At 37.3% G+C, this 26,774-nt stretch overlaps 3 protein-coding genes and 1 pseudogene across 3 annotated transcripts; all 4 read right to left on the bottom strand.

Moving 5' to 3' along the window:
- Positions 1 to 5,822: 5,822 nt before the first annotated feature.
- LOC102660854 (pentatricopeptide repeat-containing protein At5g46100-like) lies at positions 5,823 to 6,665 on the bottom strand. The gene has a single exon (XM_006606568.1). The coding sequence runs from the start codon at positions 6,663 to 6,665 to the stop codon at positions 5,823 to 5,825; it is 843 nt and encodes a 280-aa protein (XP_006606631.1).
- Positions 6,666 to 7,330: 665 nt separating this feature from the next.
- Positions 7,331 to 8,283, bottom strand: LOC121174382 (uncharacterized). The gene is made up of 3 exons (XM_041013621.1): positions 8,203 to 8,283; positions 7,940 to 8,119; positions 7,331 to 7,663 (listed from the first exon to the last, which is right to left on the bottom strand). Exons 1-3 carry the CDS (start codon positions 8,281 to 8,283, stop codon positions 7,331 to 7,333), a joined length of 594 nt encoding a protein of 197 aa, XP_040869555.1.
- Positions 8,284 to 14,235: 5,952 nt separating this feature from the next.
- Positions 14,236 to 16,346, bottom strand: LOC121174383 (uncharacterized; annotated as a pseudogene).
- Positions 14,451 to 17,234, bottom strand: LOC100787236 (serine carboxypeptidase-like 50). Its single transcript, XM_041013117.1, has one exon. It carries the CDS (start codon positions 17,115 to 17,117, stop codon positions 16,371 to 16,373), a length of 747 nt encoding a protein of 248 aa, XP_040869051.1. The 5' UTR covers positions 17,118 to 17,234; the 3' UTR covers positions 14,451 to 16,370.
- Between the last annotated feature and the right edge of the window lie 9,540 nt (positions 17,235 to 26,774).

Raw genomic sequence — 26,774 nt, forward strand, 5'->3', positions numbered from 1 at the left:
GGAGGCATCGCGGGAGGCACCCCTCGCGAGTGGGTTGAAGAAGGTAGTGCCAATTCATTAAGGGCAATAGGGTAATTTCAAACAAAATGGGGGGGGGGGGGTACAAGATACACTTGTAGGAGTGTAAGATTCAATTGTCCATCAATGGACTAAATTCATATCCCCATCTCTCTAGTTATGTTATAAATATTTTAAGAAAAATGTGAACGACATTCTTTTTTACATTGTCTTTTTGATACTCTATATTTGTTAGAATTGATTAAAAATCACCAATTTTGATGGTCTTACATCTCAAAAAAAGTATTAGAAATAGAGTGTGAACAAAAAAAATGTTACTAGCACTCATTTTAATCATTGCCCTATTTAGTTGAATCAGTTGGTCAAAGATTCAATTTTTTTGAATTTATATTGAAACCCTGTTATTAACCATACCACCAACCAAATGAGTTACAATCCAAACACCTACAAAGGATGAACATTAAGGTTCCAATGTTGGATTAGCCCTTTCTCCAATCCTCCCCCACTGTGATAGAGAACTGCAAATGAGCTAATTGGGAATTAACTATTTTATGAAAGCTAAAATTGAGCTGAGTAATCTGATGCCTCTTTATTCCTTTGATATTTCTTATATAATAGTGTATACATGCTGAGCTGGAATTTGTTATAACAAACTTTTGAAATATTTGCTTTCTAACAGATAAAACTAAAGGAGACTAGTATCGTGCAAGCACATAGAGGCTGACTATATCGCGAAGCTGCGACCAAACTATTCTATACGAAGTCTTGTAAGTGTTTGGGCATTCGTATGATCCTTGTAGGCCTGTTGTGAACATTGCTATTTGCTGTTGTGTGGTTATTGTCCTGGGTATTGCTATCAACACCCTCTACCCCGAAAACAACCTTGTCCCCAAGGTTGTAAGAAGTACGCAGTTCGTCCCAAGATTCCCAAGAGGTATCTTTAGGAGCCAAGCCGTCCCATTGAACGAGCACCCTTTTGATAGCTGGGGTAACAGACTCGTCCCATTTCCAATCCACAATAGACTGTGGGGAGATAACTGGGTTGTTCTCAATGGCGTCCGGTGGAAGATGAGTATATTCGGCCGGTAAAGGGCCGTGGTGGGGCTTCAGCAGGGAAATGTGAAAGACAGGGTGAATCCTTGAATACGCTGGTAACCGGAGTTTGTAGGCGACTGCACCAATACGCTGAATCACCTGGAACGGGCCATAAAAACGTTTGGAAAGTTTGTGAAAAGTGTTGGCTACCGACTTTTGCCGATAAGGACGGAGGCGGACGTAAACCCAGTCGCCGACAAAGAACTGAACATCACGGCGGTGGGCGTCGGCGTTGGCCTTCATTTTCTCCTGGGCTTTATGGAGGTGATGAAGCAAAGCAGTGTAAAGTTCTGTGTGATCAACAAGCAGGTTATCGACTGCATCAATAGATGATGTACCCTGGATATATCGGGATATCGACGGCGGCGGCCAGCCGTAAATCACCTCGAAAGGAGAAAATCCCGTGCTTGAGTGGATTGTGGTATTATAAGACCATTCAGCAAGAGGAAGGAAGCGAATCCAGAGGGAAGGTTTGTGGTGGACGAAGGAACGGAGGTATTGCTCCAGAATCCGGTTGAGGACCTCCGTCTGACCATCAGATTGGGGATGATAAGCTGTACTCATACGCAACTTCGTCCCACTTAATCGAAAAAGCTCACGCCAAAAGGTGCTGAGAAAAATGTAGTCCCTATCGGAAACCAAACTCCAGGGAAAACCATGGTGTTTGCACACCATGTCCAGAAAAAGCGAAGCAACCTTGAATGCAGAGTAATGAGTTGGGAGGGCGCCGAAGTGAGCCCCCTTCGAAAATCTATCAACCACGACCAAAATTACAATGAAGCCTTGGGAAGAGGGTAAACCTATGATGAAATCCAGGGATAAGTCTTCCCAAACCGCAGCCGGAGGGGGAAGTGGTTGTAACAACCCACCAGGCTTCTTAGTTTCATACTTCGTTAGCTGACATATGGGACACTGAGAAACGAATTGACGAACGTCAGCACGCAGGTTCGGCCAGTCAAAGTTCTGTCGAACGCGATGAACGGTTTTTGCCACACCAGTATGTCCGCCGAGTGGTGATGAATGAAATTCAGCCAAAAGGATAGACGTAAAGGGGTTTGGAAAAGGAATCCAAATGCGGCCCTGACGGAAAATCAAATCCTTATGAACCGAAAGTGAAGGGTGTTCTGTTGGCCGGGATTGAATCGCCTGAAGTAATTCAATATATTGGGGGTCCTGAGTTAATGTATGACGAAGCTTGTCAAGAAAATCAAGGTGAGGGACCGAAAAAGACAAGCAAACACCATCAGAAATGCGTGAAAGTGCATCAGCAACAATGTTGGTTGACCCTGGCTTGTATTTGATTTCATAGTCATAACCGAGAAGTTTGACCAAGTAATTCTGTTGTTCGGGGGTCTGAATGACTTGGGACATAAGGTCCTTGAGACTCTTATGGTCTGTGAGTATAATGAAGGAATTGCCCAGCAAGTAATGGCGCCATTTGCGCACGGCAGAGGTAATTGCATGAAGCTCGCGAACATATGCCGATGAATGTTGCAATCGAGGGCAGAGTGTTTTGCTGTAGTATGCAATGGGATGGCCCTGTTGCAAGAGCACTGCCCCAATGGTCGAAGCTGATGCGTCGGTTTCAAGTGTAAAAGGAATGGAGAAATCAGGAGTTGACAAAACAGGGGCCTGTGTCATCAGGTTCTTAAGTGTCTGAAAAGCAAGGTCTGCAGCCTGGGACCACTGAAAATTGTCTTTGCGCAGAAGGGCCGTGAGTGGTGACGCCACTGTAGCATACCCCTTGATGAACTTCCTATAAAAACCAGTCAACCCAAGGAAACCACGAAGAGCAGTTGGGGAAGTTGGAACCGGCCAAGCTAACATGGCCTGGATTTTTGCAGGGTCTGGGGCTACCCCTTGGGCAGAAATAACATGGCCTAAGTAATTAAGCTGAGACTTGGCAAATTCACATTTGGAATGTCGCAAAAGGAACTTGCGGGCTGAGAGGGTTGCCAGAACAGTATCCAAATGGGTAACATGGGTGGCCAAGTCGGGGCTGAACACCAGAATGTCATCGAAGAAAAATGCGACAAACTTACGCAGGAATGGCCGGAGAGTGTCGTTCATCGCCGCCTGGAACGTAGATGGGGCATTACAGAGGCCAAAGGGCATTACCCGGAACTCGTAATGACCCTAGTGCGTACGGAAGGCCGTCTTGTGTATGTCGGAGTCCGCCATTCTAATCTGATGAAAACCTTGCCGCAAATCGAGTTTCGAGAAACATGAAGCATGGCCCAGGTCATCGAGCAATTCATCTATGGTGGGCATCGGAAAACGGTCTTTAACCGTTAGAGCGTTCAAGGCTCTGTAATCCACGCAACAGTGCCATGTACCATCTTTCTTTTTAACCAAAAGGATTGGGGAAGAAAACGGGCTATGGCTTGGTTGGATTAGACCAGAGTCGAGCATAGAGGTGATTTGTTTTTCGATTTCGGTCTTTTGGAAGTGGGGGTACCTATATGGTTTAACATTTACGAGTTCGGTGTTAGGGAGAAGGTGAATATGGTGTTGGATGGTACGGGGAGGAGGAAGGTTGGTGGGTTCAGTAAATATGTCTGGGTAACGGGCCAGGACGGTGGCGATTGGAGGTGGTAGGGGTTGGGGGGTGTAGAAGGGGAAGGTGGTTCGGGTTGGGTTGCAACTGGAGTAATGTGGAATAAGGCTGATAGGCTTTGGGTCTGCGCAAAACGTTTTAGCTGATGGGTCGTAACTGGAGCTGGGGTGAGGGGTGCATCAACGTGAAGAGTAACGGTGTGGCCCATATAGCGAAAAGTCATGGTCAACGCTGCATAGTCGGTAGTAATTGGGCCGAGGAGTTGCAACCACTGAACGCCCAGTACTAGGTCGGCACCGCAAAGGGGAAGATGAAGTAAATTTAGGGTAAAGGAATTACCCTGAATCTGCAGAGGGACCTGGGGCGAAATGGTGTCACACTCCAGGGTGTTGCCGTTCCCAACCATCACGTGGAGAGGGGTGGTAGGGGAAGAGGGAAGGGCAAGGAAGCGAGCCATCCTCGTTTGGATGAAGTTATGCGTACTGCCGCCATCCACGAGGATGACGAGCTGCTGATGGTGAATCAAACCAAGCAATCGAAAGGTCTGAGGGGCAAAGGTGCCTTCCATGTCGTTAAGGCTTATTTGGGAGACAACTGAAGGTGCCGCAGGTGGGGAAAGAGGAGGCTCGAAATCATCGGGTTCGTCATCTGCAATGAACAGGTGGAGGCGGGGTTGGCATCTGTGACCAGGGGACCACTTGTCATCACAGTGGTAACATAACCCTTGGTCACGGCGGAGGGCAAGTTCTTCGGATGTCAAGCGCTTGACCGGGATTTTGGAAGGAGGAAGGGGCAAGGGTAATGGTGCTGGTTTAGGGTAGGATGAAGGCTGGGGAACTGGAGTGGAGCGGAAACTGCGACGACGGTCAAGCAGTTTGTCCTCCTGAAGGCGGGCAAGCTCCACCGCTTGGGGCAGAGAAACTGGTCGCAGGGCCTGAACCTTGCGGCGGAGTTCGGGGGTCAGACCAGAAACGAAACAACTCAACAAACTTGAAGGTGCGATACCCACGGTGCGATTGGCGAGCCTCTCAAAATCGGTAAGATAGGCACTAACAGTGCTGGTCTACTGCAGTTTGAATAAGGCCCCCTGAGGATCATCATAAAACGAAGGCGCAAATCGCGACTTAAGTGCTTGCAGCATCGCCGTCCAAGATGGAAAAAATCCATTGCGGTACATCCACTGGTACCATGACAAAGCAGCGCCGTCCATGTAGAACGAAGCCACCGTGAGCCGCTCCTGCTCAGGTATGCCCTGATATTCAAAATATTGTGAAATTTTGAATATCCAGCCTAATGCATCATGACCATCGAACCTAGGTACATCCAGTTTCATATGATGGTGGCGAGAGGCAGGGGATGGTGGTGGTTGGCCGGGAGAGATGGTGGAGGGTGAGGGAGCTGTGATAGTGGCTAGCCGATCGAAAAGGGACTCGATCTGGGACGTAAGAGAAGCATGGACGGATTCTATTTTTGTGTTAAGGTTTTGGTGACTGTCTGTTAACGAAGCATGGCCTTGTGTGAGGCGATGAACAGCCTCCTCCAACCTATCCGTGGTTACCTGTCGTGTGTGATGCTCCGGCATCAGAAAAAGAAGGCAGGTCGGACCAGTTGATAGAGAACTGCAAATGAGCTAATTGGGAATTAACTATTTTATGAAAGCTAAAATTGAGCTGAGTAATCTGATGCCTCTTTATTCCGTTGATATTTCTTATATAATAGTGTATACATGCTGAGCTGGAATTTGTTATAACAAACTTTTGAAATATTTGCTTTCTAACAAATAAAACTAAAGGAGACTAGTATCGTGCAAGCACATAGAGGCTGACTATATCGCGAAGCTGCGACCAAACTATTCTATACGAAGTCTTGTAAGTGTTTGGGCTTTCGTATGATCCTTGTAGGCCTGTTGTGAACATTGCTATTTGTTGCTGTGTGGTTATTGTCCTGGGTTCTATAGTTTTTAGGGCCTATATAGTTGTGCAAGAATTTCATGCATGTTAATGTTCCTTCGTTGCCTCAACTTTCCCATTCAACTGGCATCTCCTGCACATCTCCTCAGATACTGTTTCTGCATCTTTCAATTTTCCCTTTGCACACAACACCTTCACAAAAGTGAAGAAAATGTCTTGGTTGATTACAAAGTTCTTGTCCATTATGTCATAACTATCTTTGGTGTCCTTTCTTCATCCCTGTCTTGACAATATCCCGCGAGTAAGCAATTATACATAGTGGCATCCAGGTTATGCCCATTCTGAAGCATATCCAAAATGAGCTCTTCAACTTGTTGCATCCTACCCTTCACTTTACAAAGACCACATATCATTGTGCAATAAAACAAGAAGTTGGGCGAGCATCCCATCTTAGGCATCTGCTTCAAAAGAATAACTCTTTTATTAAGCTTCCCCTCATCCACAAGAACTCTAAACACTGCATTAAAGCTTGACATACTTGGCTTAACACGCCTCACCACCATTTCCCTCAGAAGCAACACTGCTTCACTTGGTTTTCTAATCTTGCAATACTCATTGACGACGACAACCCGATACGCTTTCACATCTGGATTCATCCCGTGACTAACCATTTCCTCGAACACCTTGCGTGCACTCTCGACCATGCCCACTTTGCATAACCCACAAATCATGGTAGTATAAGTGTAAACATCAAGTTCCAATACAACTTCTGTGAGAACCTGATCGTAGATGGCCTTGGCAATGTTGACACAATTGGCCCTCATGAGGACACCCAATATGGCGTTGCAGGAATACACGTAGTGTCCTTTGTGAAGGTATTCGCTCCATGGAACCAGTGAATGGTGCCCCAGATGTTGCCGCGGTGGCCGAGAGCGTTGATGAACATGCTGATGAGGTTGTCGGAGAGTCAGTTGGAGTGGTGGAGAGGGAGTGAGAGAGCAGGAGGTCAGTGATGGCAGCGTAGCAGAAGAGTGTGTGGGAGTAGTGGTTGTGGTTGGAGGCCCAGTTGAATAAGTGAAGGGCATGGTGGGGAATGTTCTGGTTCTTGATAACGTTGATAACCAAGTTTGGGGTGTGGTGAGATGAGAACTGTTTGGGGGGTGAGTAATCTGGGCTTTGGGGATTTAGGTTTTGAAGGATTGAGGTGATGCAGGATACAAGGGAAAGGTTTGGAATTGGAGGTGTAGATGAAGAAGAAGGTTTGGCTATGGCTTTCCGGAATGGCTGAGTGGCCATTGGCAGCAAACTAATTTGCCACTGTTTTGTTTCACTCCAAATATGTCTTTCACTTTGCTATTTGGTATCAACTTTTTATTTCACGCGAGGAGTCCTATATTTTGGGACATCTAAAAAAAATACAAACTTCCCATTCGATCTCAGATCTCTCTTTATCATACTACGTTGTCTACTTGAACACCTAACTTATTACTTACGAGATTGGATGAATTTATTTGATCCCGCTCACTAGAATACTAAATATAGGGGCACTTAATGCCCTAAATATCAATTTATTTGATATTTGCAATAATATTTTTAAAAAAATTAAACAAATTCAAATATGCCATAAACAAAACATTGCATAGAGTTGATGGCACAAAGAATGAATTTTAATTTTAAGATTCAGGTTCATAACTCTGATTTTGAGATAGAGATAGTGTCTAATTCTACTTGTTTTCTGTAAGGTCATGAATCATAATGATGAATCGCTTTTTGGATGTAGTAGGGCCGCTAAACCACCAACATCAGGAATTGGAGAGGGACGAGTTTGGTTCGACCAGGCCATGACATGCACCTGAATCATCTCATATTGGTCTATCGCTGAAGTGAGAATGTCCTTCATTTCAGATTGGTCACAGCAATGCACAAGGCTAGCAGAACAAACATTCATTGGCATTATGCTCTTGCATTGCAACCTTGATATCACTAGAAGGAACTCATTTGCACTTAACTCTTCATACATTTCTCTCACCCCAGCACGATCAGCTGGCGAACCCCTCATCACTGAATATATGTACACAAAGCCCTGCAGTAACACAAAACACAAAATCTAAGTTCTTGCCACTGCGGTTGTTCAATAAGTGGATGTTTGAGTTTTCCTTGAGGGTCCTCAAAATCGGGTTTTGAAAAGAATCAGGGAGGTGTCTTTTGCAGACAGTTGTTGGATCCATATGGGTATGTGTGCTGGCACATAATGAACAAGGCTCCAAACATAGCCTAACAAGCTCTTAAAACATATTCTACACACAAGTGCTATAAAATACTTGATGAGGAATGAGGAGTGTTAATTAGCATTACACACCTCTTCAGTTCGTTTAATTTCCATGCCAAAGCGCGCTTCGCCAGGTTGAGGGATTAACACAACTAAAATTTCTGCTAGTCCAGGCAAAAACCACAACCTTATACCATGCATTATTTGGTTAGCATTGTTGATTTTTTGCTTGCTAGTAGCTATTTCCCTTTTCAAGAAATGAGTTTCCTCCTGCGTTAGAAGATTGATCCATTAACATGAGAAAAACACTTATGAAATAAAGAACTAAGAAATCTGAAGAAAAACTATTTTACCGTGGAGGGAATTTGTTCTGTTTGGATATTGACAAAAACAAGAGGGACCCCAGAGGAAACTGTTGCACTAAACCATGCCATGCACCTAACTGTGGTAGTATCGATGCAGTACTCACTAATTAGGGGCATAAATAGAATGGAGCTTATAACAACATTGGTCAGACAGATAGGTTCCTATTTTCATCTTCCAGTCATATTTGATCCAACTTTTGCGAAATTCTCTCCCCCGCTTGTTCACTTTCATGCTTATTTCTGCAAACTTGAGAGAGCTCAGAATGTTTGATTGTTGTCACAGTTACATTGCAAATTTTCAAATAGCAAAATATCCTTCTTAGCTTGTTAAAGAATGAGTTTATTTTTTATACACTAATTAGAGTGTCTAACATTGTAACTAAATAGAAAACACACTACATATAACTTAGTAAACCCCATTATGCACTGGCAATTTAGTTCATGAAAAAACTTGAGGCTAAATAATCTTCGAAAGGTTTCTCTTTTCTCCACATTAATCCTTCCATCAGTTAGTTTCATTCAATTATATTGGCAAATTAGTTTCATACAGTACATAATTATAAACAATTTAATTCCCAAACCAATTATGCATTTAGCGTAATTAGTCCTTCAAAGTTATATATTACTGACAAATTAGTGCTTGGAAAGACTAACAAGTCCAAAATTCAATAACTGTTTTACCTCTAAAATATTTTCAAAGACCAAATGATTAGTCCCTATATCTTTCAGGAATGAAAATGAAGGTTTACTTAAATATAACTTCTAAAGTAATTATTATGTAACAAAAAATCAATTATATAGCATTATATGACAGTGGAAAAAATATTTACATCATCAATGTATTCTAATTAAATTCAAAGAGTATATATATTAAGCATGTATACGAATAAATAACCACCCTTATGATATGTGTGTTAGTGTTGAATTCTATGTCAATCATTTAAAATTGCTACTTCATATGTAATCCTACATGGTTCCAACTTTCAAATATTACCTAACACGGATGACTACTTGATGAACAATAAAGTATGATTATGTACCCCTGCAGTTCATTGCACCGCTCTAATTTCAGATCCCTTAAATCCGCTACATGTTTGTGATCCGTTGCAGCTTGGATAGTACACTTCCTTTGAAGTATGGAACCCTTCTGCTGCACAATGCGTACTTGAAGTTTCATTAAGCTATCATTTTTATAGGCGATTTGTGAAGGATTTTAGTACCTTGGCAGCACCATTGAATGAGGTAATTAAGAAAAATGTTTTCAAATGGGAGGAGAAACAAGAAGAAGCTTTTAATGCTCTTAAGCAAAAGTTAACCAATGCCCCCATACTTGCTTTGTCAAATTTTTCAAAATCTTTTGAAATTGAATGTGATGCTTCAAATGTTGAGATTAGGGTTGTATTGTTACAAGAAGGCCATCAGATTGCTTATTTTAATGAAAAATTAAGTGGTCCTACCCTTAACTATTCTACTTATGATAAAGAGTTGTATGTCTTAGTGAGAGCGTTGAAAACATGGAAACACTATCTTTATCCCAAGGAGTTTGTGATCCATAGTGACCATGAGTCCCTAAAATACTTAAAGGGACAAGGTAAGCTAAACAAAAGGCATGCCAAATGGGTGGAATTTTTTGAGCAATTTCCTTATGTTATTAAACATAAAAATGGAAAAGGAAATATTGTTGCGGATGCCTTGTCAAGGAGACACTTTTTGCTTTCTATGCTTGAAACAAATATGATTGGATTTGATTGCTTGAAAGAAATGTATGAAGGAGAGGACACCTTTGGTGAAATCTTCAAAAATTGTGAAAAGTTTTCTAAAGATGGTTTTTATAGATATGAAGGCTACCTCTTCAAAGAAAATAAATTATGTGTGCCCAAGTGTTCTACTAGAAACTTGCTTGTGTGTGAAACCCATGAAGGTGGGTTGATAGGGGCATTTTGGGGTCCAAAAGACCTTAGATACATCGAAAGAACATTTTTATTGACCTAACATGAAGAAAGATGTGCAGAAATTTTGTGAGCGTTGTATTGCTTGCAAAAAGGCCAAGTCAAAGGTAATGCCTCATGGTTTGTATACCCCTTTACCAATTATGGATTCTCCATGGATTGATTTATCAATGGACTTTGTTTTGGGGCTGCCTAGAACAAGTAATGGTAAGGATTCCATATTTTTTGTTTTTGATAGGTTTTCTAAAATAACTAATTTTATTCCTTGTATGAAATTTGATGATGCTAATCATGTGGCGGATTTGTTCTTCAAAGAAGTGGTGAAACTCCATGGATTACCAAGAAGCATTGTTAGTGATAGGGACTCCAAGTTCCTAAGCCATTTTTGGAGGACCTTATGGGGAAAGTTGGGTACTAAGTTACTATTTTCTACTACTTGTCACCCTCAAATGGATGGACAAACAAAGGTCGTGAATAGGACTTTGGGTACCTTGCTAAGGATCGTTTTGAAATAGAATCTTAAGAATTGGAAAGTTTGCTCTTATAATAGGGTTGTGCATAGCACCACTAGTTGTTCTCCTTTTGAGGTTGTTTATGGTTTCAATCCACTAACTGCTCTTGATTTGTTACTAATGTCTAATATTTCAGTTTTTAAGCATAAGGAAGGACAATCCAAAGCGGACTATGTGAAAAAGCTCCATGAAATAGTCAAGGCCTAAATTGAAAAGAGGAATGAGAGCTATGCTAGATAAGCAAACAAGGGGAGCAAAAAGGTTGTTTTCCAATCCGAAGATTGGGTTTGTGTTCACATGAGAAAGGAGAGGTTTCCGGAGCAAAGAAAATCCAAGCTTTAACCAAGATGGGATGGTTCATTTCAAGTAATTGAAAGGATAAATGACAATGCATAAAAGATTGAATTACCCAGTGAGTACAATGTGAGTACTACATTTAATGTGTCTGACTTAACTCTTTTTTATGTAGATGGAGAAGCCGATTTAAGGACAAATCCTTTTGAAGAGGGAGAGAGTGATGAGGACATGGCAAGGACTAAGGGAAAGGAACCTTTAGAAGGACTTGGAGGACCTATGTCAAGGGCTAGAACAAAGAAGGCCAAGGAAGCTCTTCAACAAGTGTTAACCATGTTATTTGAATTTAGGCCCAAGTTACAAGTGGAGAAGCTTCAGATTGTCAATTGCACCATGTTCCAAGAAGAGTAGAGGGCGCCACCTTTGTTGAGTGATTTTATTAGCATTTTGTTAGTTGAAATAAAGACCCAAAATTGTGTTAAAGTGGCTGTCAATTCTCTTTTGATTTTCACCACCTATGGGCTTGTTTTAATTTAAAGAAATTAAGGTTTAATAAGGTGGAAACTCTAGGCTTGTGGCTGTCTCTTGGTTGACCAAGAGCTAAGCATTTTTCCACATGTTTTTGTGTCTTAATTCTAGTTTAGTTAGGTATAATGACACCATCAATTGTTGTTATTGGTGATCATTTGTCTTAATTCTAGTTTTAATTAGGTATAATGACACCATCAATTGTTGTTATTGGTGATCATTTCATCTTCTCACTTGTGTAACCAACTTGATGCAATTCTTATTTATGGGCTTCACATTTTCTAATAAAAAAGATACCATGAATTGAGTTTTAATCAACATCTAAAGTGTGGGAGTGAATCTCCTTAGTTACTTGAGTGATTCAAGAAATTTGTTTATCAAGGAACACCATCTTGTGTGTGACACCAATTCTGGAGGAGTGATTCTTCTAACCACCTTCTTCATTCTCCTTATCCATTCCATTTTCTAAATTTCATACAAGTAAAAAAAAACCTTTAAAGATCCATCCTCAATCCTTGTGTAAATGGGTTTATATCACTAGGGGTGTCCGTGAGAGCGTTGAATGGGTGCATAAGATTGACTAGAAAGGCCAAGTGTTGATGAAATTCTATAAAGCGATTGGTTGTTCTAGTAATATGGTAAGGACTATGAAGGGAGGGTGACACTTTTTAACTCCAAAAAAATACTTGTATCTTGTTGACCTTCTTCTTAATGACAAGGTAAATCAATTGATTCTTAATGATATTATTAAGTCATCAATTAACATTGTTATCCAGAATTAATACAAGAAAAAATTAATCTTCAAAGTCTAAAAAAAAATACTAAAATAAAGAAACACCATATTTTACTGGATCAAAAGTTATTTAATCCTAAACTTTCCTTCACTTCCATATTAAGAAATATGATACTAGTCCATTTTTGTTTCTTGTTGCAAAACACTGAGTAATCTTGTCTAGCCGCAAGCATTAACAAAAAAAAAATGTATCAATTTCATTATACCCACCCCAGATGCACATCCACTTTTACATTAACACCGGCCTTTTGAAAAATTGTTTCGTTAATAGTGTGTTTGGATGGAACAATTCAGCAGGGGAAATCATTTTCTCAAGGAATTTAAAAGGATTCATGATAAAATAGCTTGTTTGGATAGAGTATTTGAAAGGAGATTTAATTTTTGATATTTTTATGAATCATTTTAATTGACTAAAACAGTGAAATTTCAAATTTTCTCAAAAAATATAGAATTTGAAATTATTTTTCAGAGATGCTTACTCTGACTCACATTCTTCCTTACGACTCTTTCGTGTCCAACACTCACAACTACCGGTGACCAAAGTTTTTACAACCGACATCGACATAAGTTGTTTTTCACTGACATTGGCCGAGGTTTTCTCGGTCAGAATTTTTTTGTATGATATCAACCAAAGCTATTTTTTGCCGATATCGGCTAAGATTTGTTTTAGTTGATATTGGTTAGGGTTATTTTCTCACTGATGTCAGTCATGGGAAATTTTTGCTAACGTCGGCCAAGAATTTTTTTGGCCGTTGTCATCTAGGTTTTTTCAGTTGATGTTGACCAATAATTTTTTGGCTAATGTTGGCTAGATTTTTTCTATTAAAATCGGTCATGACTAACTTTTGAGTAGACACCTACTAGGGTTTTTCAGCCGACGTCAGCTAGATTTTTCCAGCCAACATCAACAAAAGCTATTTTTAACCAATATAGGCTAAGGTTCTTTTTTAGCCGATGTTAGCTAAGTTGTTTTGACTAATGTCAACTAGATTTTCTTAGCCGACATCGGTTAGGATTTTTTTGTTGACATCGACTAGAATTTTCTGGTTGATATCAACCAATGCTATTTCTTAACCACATTAGCTAGGTTTTTTTGTTGATGCTGGCTAGGGTTTTTTCTATTAACACCAGTTAGGTATTTTTGACCGACATCGGGCATGACTATTTAGTCGACATCGACTAGGTTCTTTTAGTCGACATCCACTAGAGTTTTTTTGGCCGACATCGGTTAGAGCTATTTTTTAGCCAACATCAGGCAAGACTATTTAATAGCTGATGTTGGGTATGGTTTTTTGTCTGACATTGGTCAGGGCTATTGTTCAGCCAATGATGTTTTTCGGCCGACATCGAGTAGGTTCTGTTAGTTGGCATCGACCAAGCTATTTATTAGCCGATATTGGTAGATTTTTTTGTCAACGCCTACTAGGATATTTTAGGCTAACATTGGCTAAAAATAGCCTTGGTCAATGTCGTTCGAAAAGACCTTAGCTGGTGTCAGCCAAAAAAACCCTAGCCGACGTTGGTAAAAAAAACTTAGCCAACATCGACTGAAAAATAGACTCAGCCAACGTTAGCCGAAAAGTAGCCCCAGCTAATGTCAGCTAATAAATATTCCTAGTATACTTTGACAAAAAAAATCTTATTTGATGTCGACCGAAAAATAGCCTTAGTTGATGCGGTTTAAAAACATCATTGGCTGGTTGTGGTAAGGCAAAACAACCCTAGTTAAAATTATCAATATTTTATATTTATAAATTATTAAAAATTGAAAAAAAATTAAATAATATTTCAAAGTAAGATTGTGTTTATTTTCTATAAAGTTCAATATTAAAATTCCATCTATTTAAAATATAAAATTGAAATTTTGCATATGGAGGAAATTGAATCTATCCAAACAAAGAATTTAAAATGAAAGAAATTTGAATTGATTTATGCAAACAAATAATTTGAAAAATAAAGGATATTAAAATCAAAGCAATTCAAATTCTAGGCATTTCAAATTCGCTGAAATTTTGAAATTCTCTATCCAAACACAAGGTAAAGAAAATAAGGCTAAGGAATTTGTTTTAGCAATAGTCTGGTGACATTTAAAACTATTTTTGTTTTTACATGTAATTTTGAGTTCTGATATAAAATTGGACACTCTCCATAGCTACGTCGTGCACTAATAATCACATAGAATTATACAGAGAAAAAAATACTAAACCTGCTAAGCCATTCATTTTCTTCAAATGAGATTCTTAAACCTCATCGTTTAATAATCTCACTCTCACTCACGGTTTAATGTCGCTAGTTTCACTACAAATACAACGAAGTGAAACTATAGTCTGTTTGTATAAAGAAATTTAATAGAGTAATTCAATTTTTTAAAGGATTTTAATTACTTTTCGGTGAAATAAGATGTTTGGATAAAATTTTTGAAAAAGAAATTAAAATTTCAGTATTTTGTTCAAGTGCTTTAATTAACTTAAATATTAGGATTTCAAATTCTTTCAAAAAATGAAAGAATTTGAAATTCTTTTGTGAACTTAGGATAGGAACATGTTCTCTCACCTTCATCATTTCCAACAGTTTCTCCCTCTTCTCTCTCTTGCAAGACTTAGGATGCAACGCCTTGGCGAGCTCCGCTCGCACAATCTTGGGCTTCCCGATGCGCACGACGAGATCGGAGCCGCACGCCTAGAGGCTGCGGTAGAGGTTTGAGACAGAGTCAATGAGGAAGGCGACCCGGTAGGGGCCGGTCTTGTCGAAGCCGGATGCCGACTTGCCGTAGTCAGAGGGGTCAAAGCAGTAGACAGGGAAGACAGAGAAGGAGTCGTTGGTGGCGATGAGGCACTCATTATCGAGGAGGCGGAGGTCGTTGCGAAACCAGACGAGGGCGGCGTGACAGAGGGCGGTGGCATTGGAAGGGTCACGGGGGCGGTGGCATTGGAAGGGTCACGGGGGCGGTGGGGAGCAAGGGAGAGAGGGGCGTGGAGGGGATTGGCGGAGATGGTGGATTTGAAGGAGGAGGAGTGGTGGTGGAGAGAGAAAGGTCTGTGAGGGATAAGGCTTGGTTTGGAACTTTGAGCTTGCTTGGTTGAAGGGTGGTTGATGGATTTTCTTGGGTTGGACAAAGGGGAAAATAGTAAAGAGAGAGTGGCTACTTCATGCTCTTTCTCTGCTTCAAAAATTGTTTCAATCCTATTTTTATAACTAATTTTGCTTCTTTTTTTATAAAAGGATCAATATTTTTACTAAAAAAAACTATTTTATTCAAGTATAAAATTTTAAAAAAGAATGCATTTGATTATTTTATTAAAATAAGAAATTTTGAAAATGAAGAAATTAAATTTCTTTATCCAAATACAAAATTTTGAAAATGAAAAAATTTAATTTTTCATCCAAACACAGAATTTTGAAAATAAAAGAATTTAAATTGAAATATTTGAAATTCTTAAAATTTTAAATTCTTAGAATTTTAAATTCCCACATCCAAACACACTCTAAAAGATTTTCCTCTTATTTAAACAAACCCCTTTCCAAAACTCAATTTTCTATCATTTTTTTAGAATTAACAGGCTGATCAGTAGGCAAAAGATGACCAGCCCCCAAAACCACAACATTGGTGAGAGACTTCCAATTTTGAACATACCGTGCATGCTCTCCATTAACCTTCCATATTTTTCTTTCAGAATTTAGAAACTCCACAATCCCTTCCCATTTCACTGTCTTCACCCAAACCTCTGTTTGAACCACACCATCCCTCAAATCATGCTGACCTTGATATAACAACACCTTGCTCATACTCAACAAGTATTCCACCATATATTTCACACTTTTCATCACATCAGCATGTAATACATCCCCAACAACATCACTGCATGACTCATACGCAAATGATTCATTGATCCCCAAGGCCTTCTTCACCTCAGCAATGCTCAAGAATTGTTCAACCAAATCATCCTCATAGGGTGTTTTCCTTGTATAGTCATATAAAGTATCCAACCCTGTCATGCTCTGCAACATTTTCAAGACTTTGTTTCTTGCATCAGTTGCTTCACTCCAATTCCCCATCTGGGCCAATCTAACTGCTTCCAATTAAGCTTTCTCCAACTCATTCTTCTGCCTCTCATTGATCAATCCAACATAATAAGCATTCACAGCATGACTAACCACTTGAGTTTCGGGGTCAGTTAATCCATCCCCAATAGCCACACCAGCCAAATTCACTCTTTCAGAAACATTCAAGTTTGCATTTTTCTCTAATATATAGTACCCAATTGCAGGCACATACTTCCCTGCATAGCTTTCACCAGTAATATAAATAGGGCGATTCTTGAAAAGGGGGTCAAGTTGAACAAACCTGGTTATAGCAGCAAAAAGATGCTTTGCAATGCCGTTTTGATCCGTTGGAATTTCTTGTCTCGTTGAGGCCACACTGAGGCCTGTTCTAATGGGATTGTCAAGGAAAAGAAGGCCAAAGATTCTATTCCAAGCACCAGGGTTGGGTTGAAGGGTGAGTGATTTGGTGACACGCCACTGTCCAAGTTCATACAAGTTTCCAATCATGGAGGAGCAGCCAGGGCCACCTTGGAGCCATATGAGAAGTGGAGTTTTAGAGAAAAGTAAAGTTGAGTTTTGTGCTTCATAGAAAGCATAGAAAATGGAAGAAGTTGAAGTGGGACTTATTGGAAGGTAACCATGCTTTGTTGGGAATGCTTCTTTAGGGAATGAATTGGTTGATTTTGAAGAAGCTGAGACTAAGAGAGGGCATAGAAAGAAGCAGAAGTAGAAAAAGGCATGGTTTTTTATGAAGGGGTACTTGTGGGTGGTTGACTCCATCATCTACTAGTGTATATTTGAGTATATGCACTCTGTAGCGTAAAATATGAACTGAACTAATAGCTATACTTTGGTAAAAATCCTTTGGGTTTGGATACCAACAAGAAACATAAAAAAAACGGTGATGAGAATGGCATTGAAGAAGCAGAAGAAGATAAGTGCTTTCAGGAATAAGGAGGTGGGTGTCGTTGACAACATACATGTGTAACGCGTATGCACTGACCTAAGTGTCGTCTACCACCAACTATAACGTTCTTTTAATTAAATACTAGTGATAGAGATAATTCATTTAAAAATAAAAATATCTTTAATCACCGGATTTTTATTGAATTATCTCTAAAAAGAATTCACATTAATTTTATATGTCTTATTTATCTTTCTCGTGTGAATTTCTTGTTTAGTATCAAGCAATTTCAACTAAAAATATATAATTCAACTGAAGAAAAAGGTTCACATTAAATTTTCATATAATAAAAGTCTTAATTTAAATAAGGCTAAATGATCATTTTTAACCTTTTAAATAAGATAAATGACCAAAGTAATTTTATTTTTTAAAATAAAAAATCGTTTTAAGCAAAATAAATAAGATAAAAGAATAAAATGGTTATTTGACCATTTAAATAATAAAGTAGATTTAAAACGTCACAACTTGAAATGAATTTCTTAAAATGTTTTTGTTTTTGTTTTTACAATAAATCCAACCTATAATTCAAAATATAATCAAACCAATATATGTTGCTACAATTAAGCCAATTAGGTGCAAACTACAAATATTTTTCAGAATCATCAATATTTGCAGCAACTTTTGTTCTTAACTAAATCAAGGTGCACATGAGCTAAGTCAATTAATATGTAAGGCATGCACTATGATTTGAACCTGAGTTAAGGTAAAAAAAAAAAATAGAATCAAAAGAGTGAAACTATAACTCAATTTCACATATGCAAATTCAAATGCTTTCACCAGATAGAATCAAATGATTTCACCAAAATGCAAATTCACATATATAAAGCAACCAACTTCTAGTATTTGACAGAGAAACCAACTTATGGCTTGCTGAATCATAATCTAGCAGCTCATCACCATCATCTTCATTGCAATCACGGGTCCTCCTCTTCTTTCTAGCCTTTTTTTGTCCTACATTTTACTCTAACAGAAGAACTGCAATCAACACCAGAACAAACATGACAGTATTTCTGTTGTATCTCCTTTCTGATTCAGCTCAAGTAACTTATCAAAGTTGGAATTCATTTTTCAGATATAGCAGTAGATAAAGGGGGAAAACTAGAGACTTTAAAAAGCAATACATGACCAGGTTTCATCATAATATTCTTTAAATTACCTGACAAGTTCTCAAAGTAAAACTTCCTTAAGGCTATAGACGCTGTGAACAATCAAATCCAATAATTTTTTATGAAACACACTGTTTCACTTAATAAGGGAAGAAAAAAAAAGAAAAAGAAAAGCCCCTCTCCAGCAGTTTTATACTACCCGAGACCCCTCCCCCATTTTTCAAAATACCTTCTTCCTTTTCAATAACCCACCCCCAATCTCTCAAACCCTATCTCTTCTTCCCCAAATTTTCATCTCTCAATCTTTCACTCATCTCCTTCCATTGTTCCAAAATTATCAAGCTTATTGCATCCTTATGTCATTCCTAAGCATAAGAAGGTGATTGAAGAAAAAGGGAGTATCACTTATTTTCTTTATATTTTTCTATTTGATCTCTTTAAGGTAAAAATTTATAATCCATGGTGTTAGATGAGTATTTTGTAGCATTGATTAGTTATGGGTTGTGTGAAAAGGGTTAGAAATTAAGTATTAGATATTATTGTGGTTTCCTCAAAACCCTAGGTTTGTTAAAATTGATGATTTTGTCTAATATCTTGTTCTCTTATTTTAAATGCTTAGATCCTGTGAAAAATAAGATGGTTGATCTTTCCAATAGCATTGGAAGACATTGATTGCGTTACTTATGTGAGTAGCTAATCTACTTAGCGACATTTTTTTTAAGTTCTTTTAGGAGAAGCAAGTAAACTTTAAAATATATATATTCTTTTATGATCTTTGAAATTTTAGGAGTACTTGAGAATAAAGGAAAAATATTCATTTTTGCTTGATTGAAATTTATTTTGAGATTTTGATAAGATATATAAGGATGGATGTAGGATTATTTGTTTATTTTATTTATTGTGAGTTCTTGATTGATTACCGTTTGCTACAACGAAGAGATAATGTAGCCTATAAGTCAATTTCTCATAGTATATGTATATTTGTCGTTTGCTACAACGAAGAGATAATGTAGCCTATGAGTCAATTTCTCATAGTATATTTATATTTGTTGTTTGCTATAACGAAGAGATAATGCAGCCTACGAGCTAAATGTCGTAGTTATATAATTACCGTTCACCACAACGAAAAGATAATGTGGTCGTCTATGTGCACATAGTGGAATGAAAGTTTGATTATAAAGTTATTATTCTTGAATATCAGTTTATGAGTAGTTTTGAAATTATATATTTTGAGTATACTGATTTCTAAAAGTAGGTTGTAAGTTATTTATTTAATGTCATTTTAAATTTCTTTAGATGAAAAGACTCGTGCTATGTTGTGCTCTCCTTCCTGTTCACTTTGTATTTTATGTTCTCACTAAGTCTTTGTGACTTATTCCCTTATTTTATTTTATTTTATTTTTCTCATATACACAAATAGTAGAGTGACTGACTTCCTGGGATTTGCTGACTTACCCCGAAATTTGATTATCTTTTGATAGACCCCTATTACGTCTGATGGATATTTTGTTTGTAACTCCAGTATAATGCAGCTATAGGGATAATGGTAGTAATAGATTTAGAGAGGATTCCTTCATTTTGAAATTTAAATGATTCTTTCTTATAGGTATGCTGATGATATACTTGTGATGTTTTGATATACTTTGATGATTAGTATTTATGATCAACATTGTTATTAATGGATATTTTGGACAATATGGTAAGGGTCTGTGTTGTGACCTGAAACCTTGATATTAAATGGATAGAATGAGATATATATATATATATATATATATATTATATGTTCTTTTACAGGTTATTTAATCTAGGATAGGCTAGCCAGACTAACAAAATTAGTCTGTGCATCGATCATGAACCAAGGGTGGGTCATGACAAATTAACTCACCTACAAAAACAAATGGAATTCACTTTCTTCATTATCACTCAAGCATTTACACGCAAAAACTGGAAAAATGGAATTCACACAAGCTGTTATTATAAGCAACCAATTTCTGTACTGCAGAATCAACACCCTCCTTATTAGTTCTCGACAGGATTCATCAACAAATATGATGGCAATTTATTTACAATTCTAGGACCTGAGATTATGTGAACATTTACTATATGAGCCCAATCCAATATACGAAAGACCCCTCTGAGATAATGGAATAAAAAGTCATATTGATGCATAAATAGATAAGACTAAGAGGAAGCCAGAACAAGATTCAATGATAGTTGAGCAGTCTTACCCTTCATATTGCATGGTCATTGTGTTGCCAATATTATCAAATTTACGATCCTCAAAGATTAAGAAGTTATATTTTTCTGCAATCTTTAGTAAAATAAAGCATATATTAGACCAACTAGACCAGAACTGTAAAAGATTGCCTGAAACTTATCACACACAATGCTCATAGTACAGAACACCCTTATCATTGGTTAAAGGCAGGAATTGGCATCATGTTTGAATAAATTCAAGCAAATCTTCTAGTGTGCTAATGTAAATAATATCAGAAACCAAAAGGTTTCTTGTGCTATCCTGTGAAGGAAAAAAGGCATATAGACAAAGGAGAGCATCTTTTAGCACTATATTGAGAGAAGATTAGAGCCAAAATCAGCAGTAAAATCTGGAAAAATATCTACATGAGTCTTCAGCAAGCATATCTCAGGTCCAACTTGAAAGAGAAAACCGTTTAAATTAGTTAAAAGAAAATATATGATCATGGCCAATCTTCTAATTAGAATCCAGTTGATGTTAATAAGCCAGAGAACACAGGATTCTTTCATGTATATAAGCAAGAAAACAAAATTACAAGTTCTAAGTAAGAAAATACATTGCAAGCTGATGATCCAAGTGAACAAAATAGCACTTGTTCCTAAAAAAGATATCAGAACTACCTTCTCAAAAATTTCAAGCAATTTAGCTCCAGTTCCAACATTAGCAGCCAAACACATATTACTCTCCTTCTCAGCCATTATCTCAAACAACCTCTGTCCCATTGGATTATTCAACAACTTAGCCCTCTCCCCAAATGACAAAGCTTTGACCTTAGTTACAGGCTGTAACTACGATTTACAGGCTTCTCCACCTTTGCCAAAGCAGCAACCTTATGATTATCCTCTAAGAATTTCGTAACAACCCTACCATCTCTTCATCAAGCTTCCCATGATTGCTCAAAATTTTGACCCTTGGCATATAGTGAAATGATGCAGATTATAAAGTTGTGTAGTAATATAGTCCCAGTCAGCTTTCTAAACATGCAGCTTCAAGTGTTCATTATAAATACAAATTTCATTAGGTAAACCGAATATAGAGGCAGACTCTACCTTGAGAGATCAGAGTCCTTACATTTGTTCAGAAGCACATCTACACTATCCAGAGCTCCTCCTCCAAAGACACCATCTCTACCTAAACTTAGTGAAAACATCAAGAAGCACATGTTCTATTGCTAGTGATTATTTATTAATCTTCCGCCTATGCCATTTGATTTCCTAGATAGTTTGTTTAAATGACACGTAATCAGTGGATATAGCATGTGCAAGATATATATTACTAGAGCATATAAAAAAATTGAAGGCAAATAATCTTGCATTTTATCTAACCCGAAAAAATCTCCATTTAAAGGCCAAAGTGCAGGCTAATGAGAATGCTCTTCAAACAGTATATTTCTTTTCTAGTTCAATTGCGACATTCATAAGAATATGAGTATAATTTTATAACTCTGGTTAAAGCTGAGTTACTCCTAAAAGTTTTGAGTTTAGTTCACTTACATTTTAGCCCTTGGATTCTACTTACTATTTTTATGGTTTTTTCGTTTGCTTCTAAACATAATGACAAGTAATAACTTTCCTTATATTCACTTGTGAGCAAAATGTATGATTTCCCAAGTGATGTCTATTTCTTCCAATATGAAAATTTTATATACACTTTAGATGAATGACAACAAATTCATATATATGTGAATAAACAACTGGTTTGGCACCGGCAAAGACAAAAAATAGCTTCAACAAAGGACAAAGTAGTTGTCGGTTCCTCATACAATCTATAATCTTCAATTTTCAAGTATAGGTTGTAACACCATTTTTGGTAAAATAAATATAAATGTCTGTTAAAATGTTTGTTTTAAATGATTTTGAAATCAATTGAATAGTTGTGTGTATTGCATAGTTCAAACTCTAGGGGCTCATATATGATTTTAAATGTCTGTTTTCATGAGATGATTAGTCATATAAACATAACATATTAATATTATTACTGTGATATGTATATGATGAAAGAGACGTGATAATGTGATGTCTTAGGATTATGAAAGTGTGATGAATTATGTGTAAGTGACAAATTAAGTGTGTTAAATTGTGAGATCACACGTGTATTGAGATGTTGTGGGCTATGAACTGTACGATCACATGACTATAAGACCTTTTAAGGGCGACGAGTTAATGCACAACGAGTATTATGATGGGATCCACTGTGGGAACCAAACAAGTTAAATTACTTTGAGGCGTGACGAGTTAAAATTATTTTGAGAACAATTGAGGAGTTGTGTGTTTTGTATAATTTGTAGATAAAGTTTGTGTGTTAAAATGTTTTTGGGTTAGACTTGAGTCAGGAAGGAGAGGTCCTGATGAACTCTTTAGAGTCTAGGCCTTGGGGTTAAATACACCCGATTTGAGTCCTCCTTTAAGCCTGTGCAATTCCCATATGGTTGGAGCATTCTCGCAAAACTGTGTGACCCTGACTAGTCTCTTTATGATTTTACCTAGCGAAAGTGACTTGGCTTACAAGTGTGTGGTCTGTCTTGTCATATACTCCTAGGCGTCCGACGAGGTTTTTGACTGACATGGTACCATATTGCATATAGGATTGAGTCTTAGCGTATTTGTTGCATAATGTCTGTGTAACGATTAGTGTGACTTGTTACGTGATGGTGAGTAATGAATTGTGTGAGTGAGAGATGTTGTGTTGTACTTGAGATTTGTTGTTTTGAACACGTGATTAATGTGAAGGTGTGGAATGCGATTTTTTGATTAAATCCTTGAGACAAGTGATGTTACGTGTTAAGTGTTGAAATGATACAAATTGTGCTAAGTTGAGCTTGTTATACTTATATTATGTGTGTGTGTTATCTCTACATGTTTAGGAATGTGATAACACACTCCTTGTGTGTTGTTTGTGTTTGGATCTTGTGATGATCTCGAACCTTGTGTTCGTGGGAGCAAAGGACTAGGTGGATTGCTTTAAGGAACCTCGTACTAGAGGACACTAGAACACAATATTCTAATAGGATGTGACATCGAGACATGAGTTTTTGTTTTAATTGCATGATATTTTGAACATGAGTTCTTTTGTAAACTTGGACGACTTTATTTTGAGCCGAAAATGTTTTCATATCCTTAATTGATAAGTTTTTAATTTGGTTATTAATGCAAATGTAAACCTTTTACCCACATGAGTTCATTTATGTTCATTGAATAAAATAATTTTATGTAATTTCACATTTTCATGTATTTTATTATATAAATATGTATATCGGGGTATAGGGTGTCACATAGGTAGTTGTGCATCTGTGCATGCAACTTTAACTTATTGCCCTAATAAACATGAACTACTCATGGTACAAAAACTAGTCTCATAAAAACTATTTTACACAAAGTTATGAAATTCGGTCTGGTCATTGATCCAATTGAGGTAATGAGTTAGTGGGTCAGTGGTCCAACCAGTGGGCCAGTAATTAGCCTGGTTTGACCTAATATATATTAAAAAATTCAAAATAATATAAGTATATAACTAACATTATTTGATTAAGAAAAGTTCTCTCATACTTTAAAATCCAAAATAACAATTGAAGTATTAAAGTTGATAACACAAGTCCACAAATTATAATTCAATAACACAATTACGCAAGTCTCGAGTTTTTTTGGAGCATTTCAGGTTATAAAAACCAGTCCAGGTCGTCGGGTTTACCCTAAACCGACCGGGTCATCTTGAGCTAGATACATGGCCGGTCCAACAATCAAACCAACCCAGTTATGCCGCTGGGTCCCGGTTGGACCGATTCAACCAGTCGGATCGGACCGGGTTTTTAAACTATAATTTTACATAACTATAATGATGACCTTAGCTAATCACAATATTAAAGAAATGAAGTCAAGTAAAAAGAAACTAAGATTTCTTCTTTCTTTCATATATCTTCTTTTATTTTGTTAAACTTCTCATTGCATTGTGCACCGTAAAATCTGTAATGTACCAAACTTGAACAAATTAAAAGAGAAAAACAACCAAAAGATGAAAATGGTCATACCATGTAGGTTCTAAAAGAGTGTTGCAGATCTTGCTGAGAATGAATGTAATACTTAATCAACCAAAACATGTATTAACCAAATATATATCATCAACTTCACTTTTGAGCAAACGAATTTCATTTTGTTTCTGAACCTTTCACCTAAAATTACCCTTCAACAATCCTATTATAAAATAAGCGTAACTCACCAAATTAAGGGAGACGAATGCATGTTTTTTTATTGAATGATCATCTGTTTAAATACAAATTTATTGTAACAGAAAGAAGTAATAATAACCGACTTCCTAAATAATAACCAACCACTAACATAACAATAACCAACCACTAACATAATAACTACTAAGTAACAGAAAATAAAATAACTAATCCTAAAAAATTGGTCAAACAATTAATAGAAAATAACAAACTGATAGGCAATTATTGGTACATGTTCAACACTCTTCCTTGTATCAATGGTTGACAAGTCTAAGTTTTTCTCTCAATAGTTCAAGATTTAATGTAGCCGTATCCATATCTCTTTTTCAACACACTGAAAATAAAACAACTAATCCTAAAAACTTGGTCAAACAATTAATAGAAAATAACAAATTGATAGGCAATTACTGATACACGTTCAACACTTTTCCTTGTATAAGTGGTTGACAAGTCCAAGTTTCTCTCTCAGTAGCTCAAGATTTAATGTTGCCATATCCATATCTATTTGAATGCTTTCTTTCTTAACACACAATGAATTTGCTTCAGTAGCTATTTGTGCAACCTCCTTGAAATTTCTTGCAGCAGTAGCAACTTTCTTTTCTGGTTCTAGTTCTAGGACTTTTTTATCTATGAAAATAATCCTCTGCTTGAAGGATGTTATACGTTGCTAGATGCTTGGCTGCATCTTTTTAAATCCAGAGACAACTTTATTTATCTTATTATCTATAGCTTCTAAATAAGAGTCATTGTTTGCTATCTCTGTTTCTTTCTGTTTAACTAAAGTAAGAAGTTGTTCCAATTCACCCATTAACACATTCTTTTACAAAGGATCTCTTTTTCTTTTTTGTCTTTCTGGATTGAATGCTCAATGGTATTATTCAATTCTAAACGAGCTTCATTCATAAATTGTAATTCAATCTCCAACTCCATCCTTTTAACCTTCAAGGCTTCAAATGATGAAAGCCATTTGCCCATTTCTTTTTGAATATACTGATGATGCTCTCTTCATGGTAGAATCTCCATTATTTAAAGCATTCATTGCATGATGGACGAGTGAGATTGCACATTGTTCTTCAAGAGCTACATGATGAAAATGACCTAATCTTTTGTGCCAGACTTCTATATTGTTTACAATAACTGGATAGGCTGCTTGCTCCTCCTTCAATGATCAAATGAGAAACTTTTGCCTCTCATTTTGATATTGAAAGCTTCCTTGTCATTGACATCTTTAATCAAATAGTGCTTATTTTCAAAGATGACTTTAAACCCCTTCTTAATTAATTGTCCCACATTTAGCAAGTTTTGATGAATCTCAGGTACATACAAAACATCATAAATTAATTTTGTACTTGCACAACTTTCAATGGTTACAGTTCCCTTTCCTTCAACAGTGATAAGATCACCATTGCCAATGACCTGTGATTTGTCCAATTCTCTGAAAAGCTCTTGATCGTGGGTCATTTGGTTGGTACAACCATTATCCACTAACCAACATTCACTTAAGTTTCTGCTTGTAAAACATATTGCTACAAACAATTACTTTTCTTCTTGTTGATATGCAACTTGAGCCACATTCTTTTGTTGAAAATTGCTTTTGTAAATTCTCACATGATGCCCCAACTTGTTGCACTTTTTACACTTAACATTAGATCTTTTCCAACATTTGAAAGAAGGATGACCCATTCTACCACAGTGCTTGCATGGACGAAATTCTTTGTTGTCTCCATTATTATTGCTTGTGTTAGCTGCTACTTCTTGGGTGTTGAAATTTTTCTTGTATTTCTTCCACTTGCTTTTCTCTCCTTGGTTAGTTTGGAATTTAGCTTGCAATGCTCCTTCCACTGAACCTTCAATCCTCCTTTTTCTTCTTTTCTCTTGGGCTTGTAAAGCATTT

The sequence above is a fragment of the Glycine max genome, chromosome 20 (genome assembly GCF_000004515.6).
Source record: "Glycine max cultivar Williams 82 chromosome 20, Glycine_max_v4.0, whole genome shotgun sequence".
In the NCBI taxonomy this organism is placed as follows: Eukaryota; Viridiplantae; Streptophyta; class Magnoliopsida; order Fabales; family Fabaceae; genus Glycine; species Glycine max.